The 21624-nt window shown below is 43.2% G+C and overlaps 1 protein-coding gene across 1 annotated transcript in view; it reads left to right on the plus strand.

Annotated features, from left to right (window-relative positions):
- The window catches only part of TOGARAM1 (TOG array regulator of axonemal microtubules 1), a 33560-nt gene extending 12272 nt beyond the window's left edge, over positions 1-21288 (plus strand). Inside the window, exons 3-21 of the mRNA XM_071745075.1 lie at positions 52-186; positions 1590-1886; positions 3813-4069; positions 4463-4695; positions 6653-6753; positions 7671-7769; positions 8155-8300; positions 9037-9199; positions 9528-9662; positions 10421-10574; positions 11123-11228; positions 11620-11855; positions 14699-14857; positions 16161-16287; positions 16573-16691; positions 17182-17371; positions 18261-18480; positions 19228-19314; positions 20632-21288. Coding sequence (XP_071601176.1) covers positions 52-186; positions 1590-1886; positions 3813-4069; positions 4463-4695; positions 6653-6753; positions 7671-7769; positions 8155-8300; positions 9037-9199; positions 9528-9662; positions 10421-10574; positions 11123-11228; positions 11620-11855; positions 14699-14857; positions 16161-16287; positions 16573-16691; positions 17182-17371; positions 18261-18480; positions 19228-19314; positions 20632-20885 — 3218 coding nt within the window. The 3' untranslated portion in view covers positions 20886-21288. The remainder of the gene's footprint in view (positions 1-51; positions 187-1589; positions 1887-3812; positions 4070-4462; positions 4696-6652; positions 6754-7670; positions 7770-8154; positions 8301-9036; positions 9200-9527; positions 9663-10420; positions 10575-11122; positions 11229-11619; positions 11856-14698; positions 14858-16160; positions 16288-16572; positions 16692-17181; positions 17372-18260; positions 18481-19227; positions 19315-20631) is intronic.
- Positions 21289-21624: the final 336 nt, after the last annotated feature.

Consider the following 21624-nt stretch of genomic DNA (forward strand, 5'->3'; position numbering starts at 1 on the left):
GTATTCTATGCTAAGTATTTATCTAATGATTTGGTTTTTTTCTTTTGAAAGGTGCTATGGGCTCTCATCAGCCACAAATTTCAGGGAAATGTGGAACGCTTGGATACACGCAGCCACGCGGGAGGAGTGGCAGTGTGGACTCTGATTTACAGCTTTTAGGATTAAGTAACTCTCAGCAAGACAAAGGTATATGGATTCTAACTGTAGAGTAAGTCAGTGCATGTTACTCTGGGAATGTCTCTGTTTCTGTGCTGCATTTATTAGTACTCTTGTTTCACCGGGTTTCAGGAGTGGTGTTTGCAGCTGGGTGCAAGTGACTTCAGTGTGTAAAGCTTTTAATTCTGTAGTGTTACTGCAGTTTGTGGAGGTTTCTGCCAGTCAGACAGCCAGATGGCTTTTGCTGCTGGTTGCAAAAGTGAGATTTGATCTGGTGCACCTTAACCCAGGAGCTGGAGGCTGAGGCACATCGGGACCTCCAACACTTACAGACTTGTTTGTAAGATGAGTTTCTGTGTGTTTTTATGTTTCTGTCATTACTGCGTAGTAAAAATGCCAGATGTGCACTTAATGAAGCAATAAACTCACTGTTGGAAGGAATGGATGGTGCTGATCCCACATCTGTGGACAGAGCTGCTTTGAGTGGTCCAGATGTGTTGGACAAGGGATAGAGCTGACAGTCTTCTTGGAAGATAAGTAGGAGCCTCATGTACTCAGCTTCCTTCTAGCCACTTGTGGGCTCTAGGTAGTCTTTTTCTCATACCTGTGGAGAGAAGGAAAGAATTTCCTCTTTGTTTTTTGCCTCTGTAGCTGCAAAGTCAATGTTCTCTTCTCTTAGCTTCAGTCTTCAGGAGGCTGCCAGGTACTTTGCCCTAACTTGCTGATTTATTCTCTGCAAGCAGCTTTTGTGCCAGAGATAATTACTTGAGCTTTTCTCTGCCAGTACAACCCACACCTGACTTGGTTGTCTCAGTTTTGCTGCTGCACAATCCTGGGGGAATGCCAGGATACTGCAGCTTTGGAAAGGAGCATCAGACACAGACCTTGGAGTCATCTGATTTTTGAGGGGATTTTTTAGGCCATAACTGAAAGCAAAATAATTTTTTTTGTTTTTTTGAAGTGACATGGACAATTAATAGGTTCCCCAACCTGACTCACACTGTCACTTGTTCTTGGGCTGTGCTGTTCCACTCTCCCAGCTGTGCCTCTGGAATTGCCTGTGGGGCTGTGCTCTCAGTGAGTCTGAGACTCAGTGAGCCAGAGACTGACAGGAACTCTGTTAAAACTCATCCTCTTGGCCACTTCCATGGCTAAAAGCCTGAGGGTATGTGGGCAGTGTGCCATCTGATCTTCAGGGGAAGGAGTTAAAGCCCTCTAGGTCCAGATACACGTTTATTTTTCAAGAAAATGGATATTTTGAAGGACAATGCAATGTGCAAAACAAAATAAGCTGATTTGTCTGTTTGCTTGGGTAAAATGCTGACCTTCAGTTCTGACTGTCTAGAAAGTGCATTATTTAATTGTAAATAATTATTATAGGAGTGTCAAAGAGGCTAATTACCAAAAATACTATTCTCTTTTTCTTTGCTCAGTTAGTGCCAGCCTAAATTTTTCCAGCAAGACCCAGAGAAGTTTTTGCAATCAAGCAGAGCACACAGTGTCCCTCCAGGCTCCTAATGCAAGCCAGGGCACCTTCATTCTGCCATCTTACCCTCTGTCATCACCCAGGAACAGCCCCAAACACCTCTCCTCTCCAGCTGACTCTCCAAAGAAGTCACAAGACAGGACCATGAGCTTCTCAAACTCCTGGCCTCTGAAAAGCTTTGAAGGACTGCTCAAGCCCAGCTCACAGAAGCAGCTTCTCAGTCAAAAGGCAGGAGACAGTGCAGGTAGGAATGGTGTCAGGGTAATGAAAACAGATTTCAGGTCAGCTTTTGCATGGCTTCAAGCAGGAGCCAGACACTTACTGTGGAGGTAAATGAAGAATTATCAGTGCCTACTGGTCTAACCACAGTTACCAGTTGTGATTAGAAACAAGAGGGTTTCATACTGGTGCTGGCCAAGTCACATCACTGGAGGCTTCTTTTAAAAAGTGAAGTCTGTGTATTTTGTCCTAAAGCATAATATGCTGCAGCTCTGCTTTTCTTATCAGTAATGTATTAGGGAAAACTTTTTCTTTGAACTAAAATAGAAACTATTTTGACCTGATATCTAGCACTTTGAAAGAAAGGCAGTAGAGAAATACCTCTGATTTTGGTACTCTAATCAATGCACGTGCAAGAAAAATATAACTCACTGCATTTTGCCTTTTTGCTTCTTTATTTGGACTTGGAAATATATGTATTGAGCTCCTCAGGCACAGAAGAGCTCTTTTAAACCTGGTTCCAAGCAGCCACATCTGTAATGAGCAGAATGTGTGCTGCTTTCACCCCAGTTCAGACTGACAGCTGATGGCAGGGACTGCTGTTCATGGTCTCATTTCCTGTCCTGGAAGACCTCATGCACACCTTAGTTATACTGAAATGGTTTATTTCATTACAGCTTCAGCAGTTTAGCTGATTCCTGACAAATACTTACTAAGGGCAGTCTTACTTTCAGTTAGAAATAGTTGTACTGTTTATCTTAAATTGATTCCTAATCAGTCACGAGGCAAACCTGTATTCAAGATGAACAGTTTCCACATAAAATTTTGCACTGATTTAGGGAAATCTATTTTACATTTCCTTGTAACTGAGACCCATATTTTTGTGCCCATGTAGAAACTTTCTGAGTTAATGCTTTGGAAGTCACCTCCCTCGAGTGCATGAAACTTTACCTTATAGATGTGTGCTCATCACTTGCTAATTTTCTGTGTAGTGTCCATACACATTTAATTTTTTTCCCTTTCTTTGGAGTAACTTTACTTTTATTACAGCAGCTTGAAGGAGGGTTTGCTAGGGCACTAGTCTTCTTTTTTTCTTCATTAAGAAAGGTAATTACTGTTTAAAGGTGCTAAGTACATGTTGGTATGCACATGCATGAAACACTGATTGGTACGAGACCCCGGAAGTGGAAGAGATTGATAACTGAGCTTGAAATGTGGGGAAATGGAAAAGGTAGAGAGGGGAGGGAATAGCTAATACCATGCAAAGAGACAAGACTGGTTGATTTTTTTTAAATTAACTATTGAAAAATGTGCACAAGTCAGTATTCAGGAACAGGGGTTTGGTGCATTTGGAAAACTGATGTTGGAGGAGGAATACTGAAAGTTATGAATTGTGTAAAAATGAAGTTAGGGAGGGAATCACTGCTGTGGTTCATGAGAGACACTTCCTTCCACCCATGTGTGTCTGTATTTCTATCACACGTGTGTGCATGGATACGTGGGGGAGCCAGGGAAGGGATTTGTGACACTGGGTTTGGAACACAAGGAAGTGCTTTGTTAGTGCTCCCTGTGGAGCTGCTGCAGGCTGGAGATGCCAGGAGCAGAATCTCTTGATGCAGGCAGTGGAGGTCTCTGCCAGGACTCTGGGTGAGCTCGGGTCAGACCTCTGACTGAGGAGCTTCCTGAGCCCTCTCTGAATACTCTGAAATGTTGGTTTCTTACCTCCTTACCTTACCCAGCACAACTGGTTTTATGTCCTTACTGTTTTTATTAAAATTTGCTTATACTGAGCCAAAGAGAATGTCCTGGGCAGGTGTTTATAGGGGTAACTCAAGCTGTGTGCATGAGTGTGCTTCCTAACCCTCTCCTGGTGCCAGGCAGAGGTTGGTTCTGCTGAGGGCTGTTCCTGCCACCCCTCCCAAGGGCTGAATCCTGTGTGTGTCTCCTTCAGGGGAGAGTCTGCAGGAGCAGCATTCCCCTCTGCAGCTGAAGCCCACCCTGGTGAAGCACCCAGCCTCCTGCAGGGGCCTGAGCGGGGCCGTGCCCGTGCCCCCCATCCCTCGCCCGCTGCCCGACAAGGTGGGCAGGAAGGTGGCCAAGTGGAGGAGTGAGGAGTGTGAGGAGCTGTGGCTGGAGGAGGTGGATAAGAAGCTTGCAGCTGAGCTCTCAGAGCTACGTGTTGATGGCGAGGAAGTGGACCAGGAAGAGGTTGGTTTGGGTGTGATGTGACACACGTTAATCATTGATATAATGGTTACGATACTGGCTTTTATTTTCAATCAGGAGCCAGAAAATAAATGTTTCTGGCTTCAGTTTTGTGATACTGTCATCCGTGCAGCAGGTTTCCATAGATACCTCTGGGTGTCAGATAGAAGCTGGGGAAAGCAATACATCCCAGTGTTGGAGTGAACTTCCCATGTCTGCTCCAGGCATCAGTGGAATTTTGATGGAAGGGCTGGATATAACACAGCATACCCAAGGAAGTGGGCATTCCCCTTGCTCCCATGGGCTGAACTGAACCCTCAGGAACATCCTGCCTTCTGCTTAACAAAGGTTTTTTTCCCCATGCAGTGACTAAAACCTGTTCCCAATCCTGTTTAGATGCAGAACTCACTTAGGTCGCTACGGAACAGCGCAGCCAAAAAGAGGGCAAAGCTCAGCAGCAACTTCTCAGACCTGGAAAGTCCTGATTCTGCTCTTAAACTGGATCTGTCTGGGGACTCCCTCTCCCAGGCCTCTTCCCCCAGCCTGGGCTCCTGCACTGAGAGTGGAGTTTACAGCCAGGAGTCTCGGGCTTCACCTGTGTCCACAGCCCCCAGGAGGAGGAGGAGAACGTGAGTGGCTCTGGAGCTCTCACAGCCTCTGCTGCTTTAGTTAAATATTAAAGGGGGTGAAAGCTCTAATATATATATATTTTTATATAGCATTGCTTTGCTTAATTGCTTGGTTTTTACATGGATTGTTTTCCTATCTAAAATTACTTTGCTGTATAACATAGCTGCTTAATTATGTTATTCTAATATGTGTTAGCTTTTAATTTGGAAGAGTTCCACAGTAACACAGTGCAGTGAAGTGCTGCCAGAGGTAGTAAATATTTTATTAAGGCTTTAGCCTAGTATGTGAACCATAGCCTAAACAAATGAGTAAGAAGGAGAACGAGTTAAGAGGAAGGATAAAGCTTGTTTATTACAGCTTGGAAATTGAAGGAGTGGGTTGGTTTTTTCATTACAAGGAAGACCATGTAGATGTTCCTTAATTTTGCAGATCATGAACTGCTTCAATTTCACTATTGACAGACCTTTGTTAATTTAAAATAAGAATTCTACAAAAAAAAAGGTGTGATGACACATATGACTCTGATAGTAAACAGCAATGGCCCAGTTGTTTATAAACTATTTCATGTTTTAATGAAAAAAAAGGTTTTGAGGAATTTTCTGAATTTTGCAAATTTTGCAGTGCCAAATCTCTCTTTCTGGTTGTGGAGCCTATGACAAAGCTGATTGTAGCCCTGGTCCAGATCTACCTTGTATTTTTGTGTCTACTAAACACATCCATATGTAACTGGCATACAACTGCATTAGCAGAATGGTAAGGAGGAGAAGGAATATGAAAAAACAAAGTTTTAGGGACAGAGAAAGGCTGGAATGATTCAGGGTTTCCACAGCTGTGAAGTCTCCTAACTAACAAATGTGTGTGGATATTCCCTATATGCATTACCACTGAATCACAGGTTTTAAAAATAATAATTAGAATAAGACATTAAACATCTAGAATACCTAAGAAATGCAAAGGTCTGTGTTGTGTTCCCAGGCAAGGCTTTGCCCAGGACTCACTCCATACCAGGTGCCATTCCCATTATTCAGTGACCCATGAGCTTAATGTTTGACAGGATTCACAGAGACAGGAATTATGAAGTAGCAAGGAAGAGAGAGGACATCTGGCAGGAAGACTGAATTTGTAGAAGTGACAAAACATATCCCAAAAGACATTAAAAGCCTTGGAATGCCCATAAGAATTTCAGAAATTCAGCTCATTTGCAAGCACTGGCAATAGGGATTTTCTGTCCACAAAACCTGAGTTGTTTGGCAACAAGAATGTGGAGTTTTTCTGTGTATTTACTTTTGGAAGGATGGGTTTATCCACTGATAAACTACTATGAGAAATGGGTGCTTGGTACTGGTGTTAGTGAAGTTTCTGAAGCAGGAGCTTTCCTCCAGAGCTTAAAACCAAGTCCTGCAGTCCTGTGTGTTTCAGTCCCAGCAGCTGCTCTGCCCCTGGGACTGTTCCCTACCTACACACTGCATTTGTCAGCACAGGGCTCTGGCTTGAAGCACCTTTAGTATGTGAATGTCTCATTTTAGGAAAAAAAAAAGGAAGTAACAAGATTGTGTTGTAGATAACAGCATTTTCCTGGTGGATGTCTGTGTGCAGGACACTGGGCTGGAAACAGGGCTAATGGCTTGGGTCACACTCATCTAACAGTGCCAGGCCCTGAGGCCAAGTGATTCTTTAGATTTATGGATATGGACTTAGTCCTAGTGTAAAGTGTACTCCTAAGGGTTGTGTTTGTGGTGTTCTTCATCATGGACTCACTCATCAAATAATTTATGTTGAATTTTATTTCTTTTTCTGCTTAGTGTGAATATTTGTGGAAGCACAGTGGAAATTTTTGTCCACCAGGGACACTGGGGAGGAGAAACTGAAATCTATTGATTGGTGTCCTTGCTGCAAAGTGTTATTTAAACTTGTGTGTGGAATTCTATTTATAAAAGATAATTTTCTATTTTACAGGTCAGACACCTTCCCACTACTGGGCACTAAATCACAGCCTGCAAAAGTCTCTTCAGGAAGAAGGAAAGACCCAAATGTGGAAGAACATAACTTCAGCACAGGTAATTTGCTGCCCTTTCCCACACATATCTTGCTTCAGAGATGCAAACAGGGTGGTCACTTTGCCATGTCTGCTCTTCTTCAATGAGCTTGTGTCCCTTCAGCTCTTAAAAAAGGGAGTTGCCAGGTGCTATTTGGTCAAACTGAGTTGGTGCTGAGGTACCCTGCATTTCTGTGTCAGGGTAAGATGTGTTCTTGCCACCTGTGAAGATGTGCACTTCAAAATTCAGTGCAGTGTTGGGTGAAAATTCACTGGACTCCAGCTGGGTAAGAGTAGGAAAGGTCAAAATGTTGCAAGCAGTGAACTTCCTGATAGGAAGTTAATGTCATACCTGGGCAGCTAACTGGGGAAAAAAAGCCTTTTGCTCTCCCACTACTTACTGGCCTTGGCCCATCACACAAGCCTCATCTCAAAAAGCTCTGAATTTTTTTCACTGGTACTTTGAGAACTTGTAAAAATCTGTGTGCTGTTAAACTGCTCTTATCAGCTGAAAGATTTTTTTTACCACTGAACATGAGTCTCCCTTCCAGTAAGACATCTCATTGCATTTTTATTTTGTGTCAAAGGATGGAGTGTTTTCTTGTCCCAAGCAGGTCCCTTCTTTTTGTATTTTTTTTTCTTTCTTTCTGTCCTTTAGACTAACTCCTAGCTTCTGTTTTTTTCATTTGAATCAGTTGATTGAAAAAGCCTCTTACAAACATTGGTTTTCTTTACAATCTTTTGGTAGAAGTTTTATTTGCTATATGCTTTCCATGATTGTGAGGATATCAATGTTTAGTAAATCCTGTTAACTTCAGTAACTTTTGGAAGTCCACTGATTAAATTCAGATGTCAGCAGATGGTGACATTTTGGAAGAACAAAATATGTACCAGCACAGACACCTCATGACTTACATTGTGGGATTTATTTTTTTAAAGGTCTTGCAGAGTCAACATCTAGTTTTCCACAGCTGAACAACCTGGATTTCATTTCACCAAGTGTCCTGTCTGAAGATGCAGTTGTGATTGTTGGTAAAGGTATTGAAAAACCAACATTATCTCCTATATTTCATAATAGTTTAAAGGAGGGGGAATTGTACTTTTATTGAGAGTGGGAGAAGGAGAAGTAGATTCCTTACAATATTTTATGTCAGGAGCAATCTTCATTTAAAGGGGAATAAAAAGAAGGATGGTTGGGAGTTCTGCAGTTACTGGAAGTGCTGTTCCATTCCACTTAGCCCAGCATGCACACAGGGCTGTTCATCCATCCTGCTCGCTAGAGGAAGGTAAGAGTAGTTTTGGGGGGAAACTGACACTAATAGGATAACATCTTGGATGTTGGGTTTTCTTTTGTTTGGTTTTGCTGGGTTCTGCTGAATAAAATGTTTATTTTGGTGAGGGTGCAATGTGATTTGCTTCCCAGGTGTTTTTGGCAGCCCTCCTCCTGCACAGACACACAGCCAGGCCCTGAGGTGTGCAGGCACAGGAGAGGAGCAGGCTGAGCCAGCAGCAGGGAGAAGCCTCCAGCAGAGCAGCCTGGCTCATTTCCAGGCTGAAAATGAAAGAGAGGTAAGAATTTCAGAGCCCTCTTGCTGTCCAGCTCCCTGCTTTGATCTGTGTGAACAGAGCTGAACACAGGCTGTGGTCTCTGTGTCATGTTTGATTCAAGTGGATTAATTCAGCCCTCGGTTGCCTTGCAACAGTGTGTGCAAGTCCTTTTATTTATGTCAGTTGTTGAGTTGCATTGTAAGGTGAAGGCTGAAGCTGGATTAACACTTTATCAACATCTGGATGACTGCTCTTAGTGCTTATTTAACAGTTTTGTAGACAGCAATGAGAAGAGAGCTGCTTTCTTCTAATGTTTGCTAATTACACTAAGCCTAAACCAGAAGTTTTGTGTTGTTTAGCATCAAATTCTAGGAAAGAACACAATGGTGCCTGAGAAGTAGAAGATCACTTCTTGTAGACATTAATTCTCTAACTATTCAAACATTTTTGACTAAATAAATATTTCCCTTAAGTATGAAAAATAGATTAAACCCTGTAATGTTGCTTCTTTTTGCCAGTAGTCCTACTTGTCATGCAGCAAGCACACAGTTGGCTCTTTTCAGGATTTGACTCGTTATTGATATCAATAATTTCCTTTTTCTTTGTAGAATAATGGTGAAAACAATAAAAAAGCATGAAAACAGTAGTTTTCTATTTTTATTTTAAGACAATATCAAGAATTGGGTAACAACTTATTGGGTAACTTGCCCATTACATCATCCTGTGTATCATAATGGGTGCCTTATTTGGTTTGCAGATAAAAGTTGCCATGTCAAAATCTGCCCAGGAGAAGGTGAGGAGGAAGAAAAAGGAAGAACACAATCATAGAGAACATCAGGAAGTCAGAGACCTGGAAGAAGAGGAGGAAAACCATTGGGAAAGGCTTAAAGTGAATGAATCAGAGAAAATGACAACAGAAAGTGAGGGTTTGAGTTTGTCTTAAATTAACATTATACTGTTAAAATTTGGTGATGATTACAAAAAATCATGACAGTCTAGTGTGACATGAGGTGCTACTAAAATTAATTTTATGCTACAGTTCACTGTGTAATCATTGCTTGTCAGTCTTATAATGCATATTGGGGAGACTAAAGAGCTGGTTGGAAATATTTGAAAGAATGTATTCCAGAAAAATTTCGAAAGACAAAGGTTTTGTCTTTTTTTTTCTTCTATGAAAATACTGGGGTCTTTTTTCCTTTTTTCTGATCTGTTGTTGTTGTAGTTTGGACATTTCCTTCTGTTTTCTAGCATTAAATCTCTGTGGGGATATATCAACATCATCAAGAAATGTATCTCTGTCATTAGAAAGCGTGGCCTTGACTCCTTCATTAAAAAGAACATCCAGTTTGAAGAAGACAAAATATTCAGCCTTGCTTGATTCTGGTAAGCTGTTAAAATAAACTAAAGACTATAAAGATACTTGGGCACATGGAGTGGGGCAGTTTCAAAGCACAATCAGGATAATATAATCAAAATAAGATTGATTTGTGCAATGGTGGGTACTGAGTTGCTCTGGAAAATGGGTAGTTTAGAGGTGCTGGTGAAGGGGTTTAGAATTCTTCATTGCTACCTTCAAACATTTTTAATTTTTAATTTGTTAGGAAGATGTTTGAAATAGGTTTTGTATTTTCTCAGCTACTTAAGTGATGTAAGGCATTAATGGGAAATTGACTCTCTTCTTTCTCTCCAAGAGAAACATTTCTGTGTACATTTTGTCACTGAGATGCCTTGAGAATAATGCAGTAGAAATCTTTCCAGAAACGAAGCTCTTACTGATGATGATCAAAGGTTGTCAGAATTTCTTGTTTCTTTAACTTTTACTATATTCTGTCTTACCTCCCTGTGCCTTGGCACATCATGCATCTGCTTTTACATTAAAAAAACCACTATATTGATGTTTGCAACTTGTTAAAGTGGTGGTTGTTTGAAAAAAAATTCATTCATGTGAACGGGCTGCGGAATGCTGGAGGATGGGAGTGGGAAATGGTCTGTTTGAAACCTGGTGCTTTGGTCATAGCAGTTTATACCTCCAACTTTTCTCTTTCCTTTCTTTGAGGTAATTTCTTTAGACTGTGCTAATATTTGTTGTTAAATTAAATTTTGTTAAATTTTGTTAAAATTTTGTTGCTCCCTGGCTGCAGATGAAGTCTCTCTCGGGACACGAGGGCGCTACAAGGACCGCACCCCCTCGGTCACACACAGCCCCGAAGCCATGGACCCCTCCGAGCTGCAGCCCCTTCCCAAACCAGAACTGGCACTGACAGAGGCCTTGGTGCTTTTAGCTGATGATGACTGGTAGGTGTAAACATCTGCCTACAGCCCCAGCCTAAGGAAGAAGCCATTTGATAACTTTTCAAAGAAAAAAGCAAACGGCAAAACGGGCGTAACAGCAAAAATAGCGAGGAGGATTGCAAGTGATGTATGACAAAAATAAGTTATTTTTTGTTTCAGTCCCAAGCTAGATTAAACTGTGCTGTAAACTGAGGCTAAGAGCTGAGCTGTCAGAGAGGTGTAAGCCCAGTCCTGGGGAGGGCCCCACCAATAGCTTCTTGACCTTTGCTGGGAATAGAAAACTTTGCTGTGCTCTGCCCAGCTGCTGCCTCCTCAGCTGGGGCAAGGAAGGTGATCCTTGAACTGCCCCAGACAAGCTGCAGAACTGGGAAAGAATGCTGAAGTAGCCCTACTACCACTTGAAAACACTCACTTTGGAAGAATTTCCTATCTCATTGCTCTACTTTGCAATCTACTTTTTTTCCATTTGGAGTCTTCGAATTCTGTGTTTTAATATCGTTACGGAAATTTGCAGATGTTTTGAATTCAATTGTTTTATTTTTTTTACACAGGGAGAAGAAAATCGAAGGTCTGAACTTTGTTAGGTGTTTGTCTGCCTACCATGCAACCATTCTGACTGCAAAGCTGCATGAAACCAGTCTGGCTGTGGCACAAGAGGTTAAATTTTGCTATCAGAATGTTTCACTGACTGTATGCCTGGGTGTGCATTTTATAGCCCTGAGGTACACTGAAGGGAAGTGGCATGCTCACCTCTGGTTTGGTTGCCTGCCTCAAAAGGATGAGTCTGTCCTTCAGCACAGCAGCTCCTGCTTCAGATACCAAGAGTTGATTTGATTTGCTGAGAGACAGAAAACATTTAGATTTTAACTCCTTAACATTTTCATGTTTGTGTTTTTTAATTCTCCCGCCTGAATCAAGTCAGAAATGTGTTTCTAAGTTGCTTTTAATGTTACTTGAAACTTACAAAGGGAAACATTAAGCTTTATTTCTTTTAAAGTATATTTTATAAACATTATTCATTGTTTGTTTGGGTTTTTCCTGTGTGCAGGTCAAGAATTTACGCTCAGGTGTTTCTCGAGCTGCTGTGGTCTGTTTAGGGGATTTGTTCACCTACCTGAAAAAGAGCATGGATCAAGAACTAGATAATACAGTAAAAGTCCTTTTGCACAAAGCTGGTGAATCCAACACTTTTATAAGGGAAGAGGTAGACAAAGCACTGAAGGCTATGGCTAATAATGTGACTCCAGCACGTGCACTTTGTTCTCTTATAAATGGAGGGCAAAGGTAATTCTTATAAAGACTTTATACAGAAATAACTTGTGCATAGATGAAATTAATCAAATACAGTCTTTAAAAAAGGAAAACAAACAACCTAAATCAATGTAATTTGAAAATACAGTAACTCAGCTCTGAAAAACTTCTACCCAGGGCAGCATTTGTCGGCATAAAAATAGAAATGTAACTCCCCTGTTTCTTTCTGAACATGTAAATGTTGGCTGTTGATTTTAGAGCTTGGTGTGTTTTCTGGTCATTTTGCAAGGCCTCAGTAATTTTAATCACTGTTAGTAGCATACTCTTAGGAAACTGCTGTTCTGCTTTGCCTAGTGAAGTTCACATAGCATTCACATTCTTCCCTTGCTCTGCAATCAGATGCCTGTCCATCACTTCTTCAGCATTACTTTTTTATTTAGAAGGATGATTTATAACTTACAAATCTCTAGGCTTCTAGAGAATCAACCACTCTCCTGGTTGATTTCATGTGCTTCTACTCTTGGCTGGTGAATGGTCTTTTTTGTCTGCATCTGAATTTCCTGTACAGTAGTGATGGCCTTTATTTTCTCGAGTACCTCAGACATGACAATCCTCCATTTATGGCTGCATGGTTTGGTTCTCCCCTCAGTCTGTAGAAGTTACATTCCTTTCTTTCCCTGTTGCGTGTGTTTTCTTTTCTATCCTGACTTACGTGCAGCAATACTTAATGAAGGCACAGGGCATGCCAGGCTGGTGGCTGGATAGACCTTCTTGTACTTAATCTCTGTCTGTCATGGCTTAGCTGACATTTAATGGACTGCTTTTCTCATAGCCTACCCCTTCCATTAAATATTTCAGATTCTACCTTATAAATCAGTCCTTAGCCTTCTGCACAGCTACAAATCATAAGAGTTAGTCTTGATTCAAAATATTTTGTTTCCTGGGAAGGTGGTGGTTGAGGAATCTATTGATTCTGTCCCCTGAAAGGCAGTGGGGACCATACTGCAATTACCTGAACTTTTACCAGAAAGCCAAATATCAGCCTTGGGATTTCAATTGCTGCTGCATCATGCCTGCCCACAGGTGTTTTTGTGCACTGAGGAGCAGCAGACAGTAACCACAGGAGGCCATGTAAAGCAGTGTGTTTATGGACCCCAGCTGTCCCTCAGAAATCCCTGGCCAAGCAATACTCATGACCTTAGCTGACCACATCTGCTCTTCCCCATTTCAGTGGCAGATTCAAACACACTGACCTATCCTTAAGGCTTCTCTAGACCTTTAAGGATTTCCTGCAGTTTGTGACACATTTGCAGATCTCTAAGCATCAATATTATCTGAGCTGTGAGGCTGAGTACAGCAAACCTGAATACTTGCAACCCTGAGTAGGTAGGCAGGCAGGCAGGCAGGTAGATGAGATGGATAGATAGATACACTGATTCTTCAAGAGCTAATAACTTGGTTTTGACTTTATCAGTGAGAATAATTGAAAACAATTTTGTTTGCTTTTGTGAGATGCTGCTTTAGAGACACTGGAGTATTGCTGTAAATTCACCTTGGAACAGATGCTTGATCAAAGAGCTTGATCTGAAAGGGGACTATATTTCAGAAAGTTTAAAATCAGGGTGTTTATCTGCACAAGCTGTGTTTTATTCTAAGGTCCTGTGTGCCACAAGAAAGATTTCCAACAATTTTGCCTGAGCAGTGAGCATTCCTGGGAAGTGTGGGCACCACAGCTCTCCTTGGCCCATGGCTACCTGCCACAGGAGTTGGGCTGTCCCTGTTTCTCCTCAGCTTCCAAGGCTGCTGAACAGGCACAAGCAGGCACTGAGCAGGAGTCTTACCCCAGGGAGCTGAGCTGGAGCTGGGAGGGTGGCAGAGGAGCAGGGAGTCAGGCAGAGGAGGTGCTGGAGATGTACTGCAGGCTGGGCTGTGTTCTGAGCTGCCACATTTGTTAGTTTGAAGAGACCTGGTTAGTTGTCTGTGGAGCTGCTTTCCTCCCAGTGAGGCCATGGGGACAGATGGAATCAGAGGAAACAAAAGAAAGGGGAACAGGGTGATGCAGGGAGGAGGCTGCAAAGCTGGGCTGTGCCCAGCCAGTTGTTGTCCTTTGCTCTCTCCTTTAAACCCAATGAGCCACTTAAACAGTTCATTTACTGTGCAGTGAAACTCGCCTCAGAATAGGATTTTTTCAATCCAAAGATAAAAATAAAATTGGAAAACTCTTGAGTTTTTATAATTGTGTCCTCTGAAAACGTGGGGTCAGCTGGTACAGCAGAATTTATATAAAAGGTTAGTTTGCTGCAGGAGTTTGAAAGCTGATGTCAGCTCTCTCCCATTCTCATCAGCAGAGCTGTTTCATGTTTTGTATAAAATAGACTTCCACAAGATTTTTACAAGTCCAGAAAATACTGCTTTATATAACTTGATATAAAATCCACAAGATGTGTACAAGCACAGGGGCTGGTTTTTCATAAAGCTGAACACACAGTAATGTGCTTTCTAAAATATTTTACAGTTATTTTAAGGAAAGTGAGAGATTAAAGTTCTAAAAGAAGAAAATTAGTATTTTTATTAATCCAAAAGCTGCAGTTAGATGTTGAAACTGAATAAAACCAAAAAGGATATAATTCTTCATTTTCCATTCTGCATTCTTGCTGTGGTTTTTTAAGTGAACAAAATGAAATTATCATTATCCTCTTAAATAAAGCTGTCTGTCTTTGCTCCAGTGTCTTCTATACAGCCAGAATAAGTATCTGCATCTCAGCAGTACAGTAGCTGTAGATCATGCTAAAGATTAAGAAAGCAGACTTGTATCCCAGATGGGCAGAGCACAGCCCTCGTGCTGTGTGTGCACTAACCAGCTGTGTTTCCTGCAGCCACCTGCACTCAGCAGTGAGGAGATGCACAGCCCAACACCTCGCAGACATCGTGGAGCGGATGGGCCCGGAGCGGGTTCTGTCTGGACCCAAAGCTGTGGCTGAGAGGCTTTTCCCTGCCATAGCCAGATTTGCACAGGACAGCTCCCAGCAAACGAGGTTAGTGAGGGGAAACATAGAATCATAGAATGGGCTGGGTTGGAAGGGATCTCAGAGCTCATCAAGTCCAACCCTTGCTCCACTCCCCCCGTGGTTCCCAGCCCATGGCACTGAGTGCCACATCCAGGCTCTTTTGAAATACCTCCAGGGATGGAGAATCCACCCCTTCCCTGGGCAGCCCATTCCAATGCCTGATCACCCTCTCCAGAAAGAAATTCTTTCTCATGTCCAACCTAAACCTCCCCTGGCACAACTTGAGACCTCTTGTGCCCTCTTGTCTTGCTGAGAGTTGCCTGGGAGCAGAGCCCAACCCCCCCCTGGCTCCAACCTCCTTTCAGGGAGTTGGAGAGAGTGATGAGGTCTCCCCTGAGCCTCCTCTTCTCCAGCCTCAACACCCCCAGCTCCCTCAGCCCTTCCTCACAGGACTTGTGCTGGATCCCTTCCCAGCCTCCTTGCTCTTCTCTGGACCTGCTCCAGCACCTCAAGCTCCTTCCTGAGCTGAGGGGCCCAGAACTGGACACAGGACTCAAGCTGTGGCCTCCCCAGGGCTGAGCACAGGGGCAGAATCCCCTCCCTGGACCTGCTGGCCACGCTGTTCCTGAGCCAGCCCAGGATGCCATTGGCCTTCTTGGCCACCTGGGCACACTGCTGGCTCCTGTTCAGGAAGGGTTGGGATCCCCACATTCCAGGTGGCTGAAGGCTGTGTGAACTCAGTGTGTGCTCCTCTGCAGTGACAGGAGAGCCTTAAGGTCATCGAGTCCCACCCCTAACCTAATTCTGCCAGGGCTGTTGGGGCACCAGAAGTGACAGGAGCTACCTGGACACCTCCTGCAGCCGTGCTCAGCCTGGCTGCTGCAAACAGAGGGGCTCAAAGGACATACTCTGCTGAGCACAGGGGAGATACAGGCCATGGAGGGAATGCTGGCACTGGGATCACAGAATTGCCACAGTTGGAAAAGTCATAAAAGATGACTGCGTCCAACTGTCAGCATCCCCCCTCAGATAAAATATATAAATCAATATCTGTATCACCCACTGGAGCATGTCCTGAAGTGCCTCACCTACAGTTTTTAAACTGCCTGGCAAGGCTGGACCAGCTGATGTAAAGTCTGCTCTCATTATTTTCTCAGTTGTTGATTAAATAGTGACTGTTGAGCAGAGTTTCTTTGTGGGAGGATGGAATGGGTGTCTGGTTACACAGCCTCCCTGCAGCTTTATAGTTTGGAATTGCACACCTGTAGTTATCCCTGGAGTTCCAGGACAGATCCATGTTCATGGGTGTGTATGTCCTGGTCTGTTGCAGGTACTATGGTCGGAAGATGCTCTTCAGCATGATGGCTCACCCTGACTTTGAGAAAACAGTAGAGAAGTATGTGCCAACCAAGGATCTGCCTTACATTAAGGAATGTGTTTGCAATCTGCACGAAAAGGTATGTGGAAAAACTCTTTAACAGCTGAGGAATGTAAAGGTGTGTGTCTGGCTGTTAGACAGGGAGCCTACAGAGATGGGGGGAATGCATTCTGAGCAGGATGAGTGACCCAGTGACACCTGCGTGGCAAGGTGCTGCTTGGTAGCTGACCTGTAGCATGCCTGCACTCCCTGCAGATGAAATGGACTTTGCTGCTTCACTTGGCATGTCAGACCTGCTTTGTCAGAGTCTGCAGCAGTGCAGAACTGTACCAGCCATGTCAATGCACGGTTCACTTCTGTGCAGGGTTTGGGGGAGATGCCATTGGATACACCCTCAGCCAAAGGAAGACGTTCCCATACTGGGAATGTTGGACATTCGAGGTCATCATCAACTTCCAGAGATGCTCTCAACATCACTGACAGGTAATTATCTTCAGTTTTTTACCCTGTTAGAGATTTGACTTCTGGGATAATAGCCTCACCACAAGAAGAGTGTACAGACACATTCACAACAGGGTTTTGAAAAAAAAATACCTGAAGGAAAAGGAGACACTTGACATATCCCAGATAAACTTCAGTTTATTGCTTGGGTAACTGTTAGCATTAAAATGGCTTTGTGCATTTGGAAGTTAATTTGTCCATTGACTGTCAATGAAAACACACCCAGGACACAAAACACTTGGAATTCACAGTAGTTCCATGTCATCAGCAGCTCAAGATACTGTTGCTGAGATTCTATAGAAAAAATGTGGTAGGCACAGTACAGATTATTTATTTGTGCCCTTACCTGGACACTTAAGTGTTCAGTTCATAGGATGCTTTCCCACCTCCATGGGGAGAGAGTGTCTGAGGTGAAAGACTCCTCTTGTGGCTTGCTTCTGTGTTCACTGGATAACTTCTTCCTTTCCAATAGAGAGACTACAGAAACCCGTGAAGTCACAAGAAAAGCAGCTCCCCGTGGCTCACTGGAAAGTGAGGAACACGTGAAGGACATGATAGGTTTATTGAACGGGAAAGACTTCCGGGACCGGATCAGTGGCATTAGGCAGCTGTTAGCAGACACAGAGAACAATCAAAGCTTTGTTGTTGCAAACATTGTGAAGGTAATTGTACAGGAACATTTTATTTCAAAGGTCTTTTAAGCTGTGTCATAGTTTTTCTGATAAAAACCTTGGCTCCCTCTTTCAACAAGAACATCTGTTTAATGGGCAAAGGTCAGGTATTCCCAAAGGGGAAGAGGTAAGCTACAAAGGAAGTAAAGACAAGGAAAAAAAAAAGAAAGTTTTAGCTTAGAGATAGCACCCTCTGAACTATTTCTGGAGTACTGTGTGTGCTTTTTCATGCATGTGCTGAGTAAATATCAAAATATCAGAACAGTTTACAAAAAGAGCAGCAAGGATTAATTGAGATCAGAAGATCTCTTTGAAACAGCTGCAAGTTCTGCCTGCTGTTTGTCTAGGTGAAAGTGAAGAAAGGGCTTTATTATGATAAAGCTTAAGGTAAGAAGACAGGAGGTTCTTTAGGAGAAAAATACAATGATGAAGTCCTGCAGTTGTAAACTAGAGATAGAAATAATAAAAGGAAACCCTGTCTTCTGACAAGACTGTTCTAGCAGTGCAGTCCCTTTGCTGTGAAACTGAAATACTTCCATGGAACTTTTCCATATCTAAATTGTGTGTGGTTTGGAAATCTTTAAAATATTCTTTTTGCTAAACAGAGATGTTTCTTGCTAAAAACACTTGCTTGCAGAGAGTATTAATCATTTGGAGAGTTACAGATGGAGTTTACCTCCATTACATCATATGGGAATGATTCAAATGCAGATGAGATGAGGTACAGCTTTGCTTCCTAAAAACAGTCTCTAAGGTATTTGCACAGCAGAACCATTTTTCCTAAGATGGACAATCAAAGTGTAACAATAAAGCAGGAAATGTAATAACTGAAACATGGTAAATTCTGATCTACTGATATACTGTTTGGATACTTTTTCAGATCTTTGATGCTTTCAAGTCTCGTTTGCATGATTCAAACAGTAAAGTCACTCAGGTTGCTTTGGAGACAATGCACAAGATGATTCCTTTGCTGAAAGACAATTTATCACCTGTGATCAACATGTTAATTCCTGCCATGGTCGACAACAACCTCAATTCCAAAAATCCAGGGATTTATGCAGCTGCTACAAATGTTATTCAGGCTCTATGTCAACACTTAGGTAAGTAAATTAAAGAGTTTTAATTTTATTCAATAAATCTTAAATTGAAAGAGTTATTCTTTCCAGTAGTTTCCACCCAGTCATTATGCTGTGTAATGAATCATTGGTTTTATTCTCACACTTTATGAAGCAAACGAGTCCTTTCAGTATTTTCCAGTCCAATAAAGAAACACAGCTGGCTGGGCTTGTAAGCACACATGTGGTTTTGTGAGGTTTCCATTGCAGGCATTTTTTTGCTATGAGGGTGACTGAGCACTGGCAGAGGATGCCCAGGGAGGCTGTGGAGTCTCCATCCTTGTAGGTAACTCCAAAGCCACCTGGACATGGTCCCAGGCACCTGGCTGCTTGAGTGGCCTTGCCAGAGCAGGGAGTTGGACCCCAGAGGTTTCTTCCCACCTCAACTGTTCTTGTGTTTCAGTATCCTAAAGCTTGTCACACTGTTGAGTCTCTTAAACAGGTCAAGAACGAGATTCTTGCTGTTTGTGTGTGCCACAACTGTTCTCCTGCCTCAACCACTTCAGCTTTGGAGCAGAACCTTAGTATTTTCATTAAAAGAATATGCTAAATTCTACTAATTATAGGATTTTTTGTGCTTTTATCCCCTTAAATACATCACTGTATTTTTTTGTAGTTGATATACCATAAGTAAGGTTCTTGTTTACATTTTTCCATATTGTGTTTGTGTCCAGATTGGATTGTTCAGATTTCTGTTTAAGAATTTTTACATGTTTTGTTCCTTGCATTTAGACAACTATTTGCTCCTCCAGCCATTCTGCACAAAAGCCCAGTTTCTGAATGGAAAAGCAAAACAAGACATGACAGAAAAGCTTGCTGGTAAAAAGATGTTTGACTTTGCATGTTTGTCTGTGTGTGTGCCATCCTAAGCAGACAAGTTCCTTGTGGGGTGGTGGTGGCTCCATAGCTTCCCTTCTGTCCCAGGACATCGTGGGCATTAACAATGCAGCAGTTGTCAGATTTTATCCCCTTCTAACACAAAATGAAGTTATTGCTGACAAAGCAAGATTATTAAATAGTCAGATACTTCCCTGCAAGGTGTGCAAATACCTTAAGCTTATAATAATTGTAATGCTGAGTCAGAGAGGGTGAGTTTTGGTTTGTAATGAGTTTCACTGTATTAGAAAAGTGTTCTCCTGTTCTCTACAGCTGCCTCCTGCTAACTCCTCAGTTTTATTTCTGGACCTTTACTTGCTCTCATTTTAAGGCTCTTGATAATCCATACTGGGTTTCAGTCCTAAAAGATTCCAGCTGACAAGCTGAGCTGCAGTCACAACAAAGTGGGCAGACTTCATAATGGTCCTTCTTCCTAAACTGGTGTCAGAAGGCAAATTCTGTTACAAATTTGAGACAAATTTTGTCATTTACATACATATTTTAATATTAGGGATTATTAGTAGTAGAAGAGTTGAAATTTCCTCTGGTGTTTTACGTGAGCAAGGGATGTTTCTGTGGGAACTGTGCTTACTTTCTCAGTAGTTCTGTGTGCAGTAGCAATGGAATTGAACTAAATAACATAATGGACAGTCTGTTCTTGAAACATACCTAAATTTATGCTTTCTGAATGTGGCAGTCATGAGCCTTTAAACAGTTCACCTCTTGCTGGGATTTTTTGGAGTAGTTTCTATTATATATCAGAAGAGTCCATTGTAGCGAAAAGGCAAAATATTTGCTATTAAATACTTAAATCACAAAGTATGGGAAACGCTTCATCTTAAGTATATTTATAGTATAAGACTACTTTGCTCCTTAAATACCCACTGCATATTTCTGAGGTGGAGGGGAAATCATAAAATATCAGATGTTACACAGTGCACTTTGAGAAATACAGGTCCTTATGGTAATCTAGCAAAAAATAATCAAAACACACTTTGCTTCTTTTCCTGTTTTAATTTAATGGAAAATTTTAGTTAGCTGTAGTAGCAGTGCTACTGTGTAAACTCCTGGGAGAGGACAGAAAGGGTGTTGTAGGGAAAGTTGGTGCCTTTTCTTGGAGCACTGCTGCTGCTGCATGGACAGTGAAGCTCTTGTGTCCCTTCAGTGGTTGCTCTGAGGAGATGGTTTGACGCGAAGAGCTTTTTAACCCCTCTCAAAGCAGGGGATCACTTCTGAACTGTCTGTTTACCTTTCTTCCAGACCTCGTCACAGAGTTATACCCACGGAAGCCTTGCGCCGTGGAGCAGAAAGTTCTGGTTGTCCTTTGGCACCTCCTGGGAAACATGACCAACAGCGGCTCCTTGCCCGGAGCCGGAGGGAACATCCGGACAGCCACAGCCAAACTATCCAAAGCACTTTATGCCCAGATGGGCCACAGCCTCCTCAGTCACGCCGCATCCCAGCCACCACACATCAAGAAGACTTTAGAAGAATTCCTGGAGATCAACACCTAAAGCCGACTCTGGGTCTGCGTGGAACATCAGCGGAGGGGCTGTGGCAGAGGGCTGGTGGCGGAGGGGCTGTGACTGAGGGATGGTGGCAGAGGAATTGTTGCAGGGGGATGGTGGCAGAGGGACAGCTGTTTGCAGGGGGTGGTGGCAGGGGGAGCATGGCAGGGCTGCCGGTGTGTCGGTGCCCGTCTGGAGGGCCGGGACAGTCCCTGCCCGCCGCCTGACTCAGGGGGACAGCACGGCGCCTGCCCGGTGCTGATGAAAACACACACTCGCGGCCCGGTCCCGGTCCGACTTGTTTCAGCGCAACGTGGGACAAAAAGCCCCCAGAGATAATTATACAACAGTGTTTTGTTTGGTACTTGTGACAAAAAAAAAAAAAAGAAAAAAAAAGATGTATTTTTGTAATCCACTGATGCATTTGTACAGTATTAGCTTGCTGTGGCTGCAGCTCCGGTAGTGTCACGGGGGCAGGCCAGGCTGAGGGACAGGCCGAGCTGCGGCAGCCCGCAGCCGCTCGGAGGGACCCCCTGCCCCGCCAGCCCCGCTCCCGTCCCTGCCGCAGCCCGCACGGTGCGCGCGTTACGCGGCTCCCTGACGCCAATAAAAGGACTCAGTTCCCTAACGCTGCGGCCGCCGCCTCCTTGCCTGAGGGGAGGAGGGAGAACGCGTCGCCATTTGGCGGGAGGGCGGGGAGCATGCGCGGAGCCGGCTGCGCAGGGCCGGTGCGCGGTGCGCAGGC

The sequence above is a fragment of the Heliangelus exortis genome, chromosome 5 (genome assembly GCF_036169615.1).
Source record: "Heliangelus exortis chromosome 5, bHelExo1.hap1, whole genome shotgun sequence".
NCBI classification, from domain to species: Eukaryota; Metazoa; Chordata; class Aves; order Apodiformes; family Trochilidae; genus Heliangelus; species Heliangelus exortis.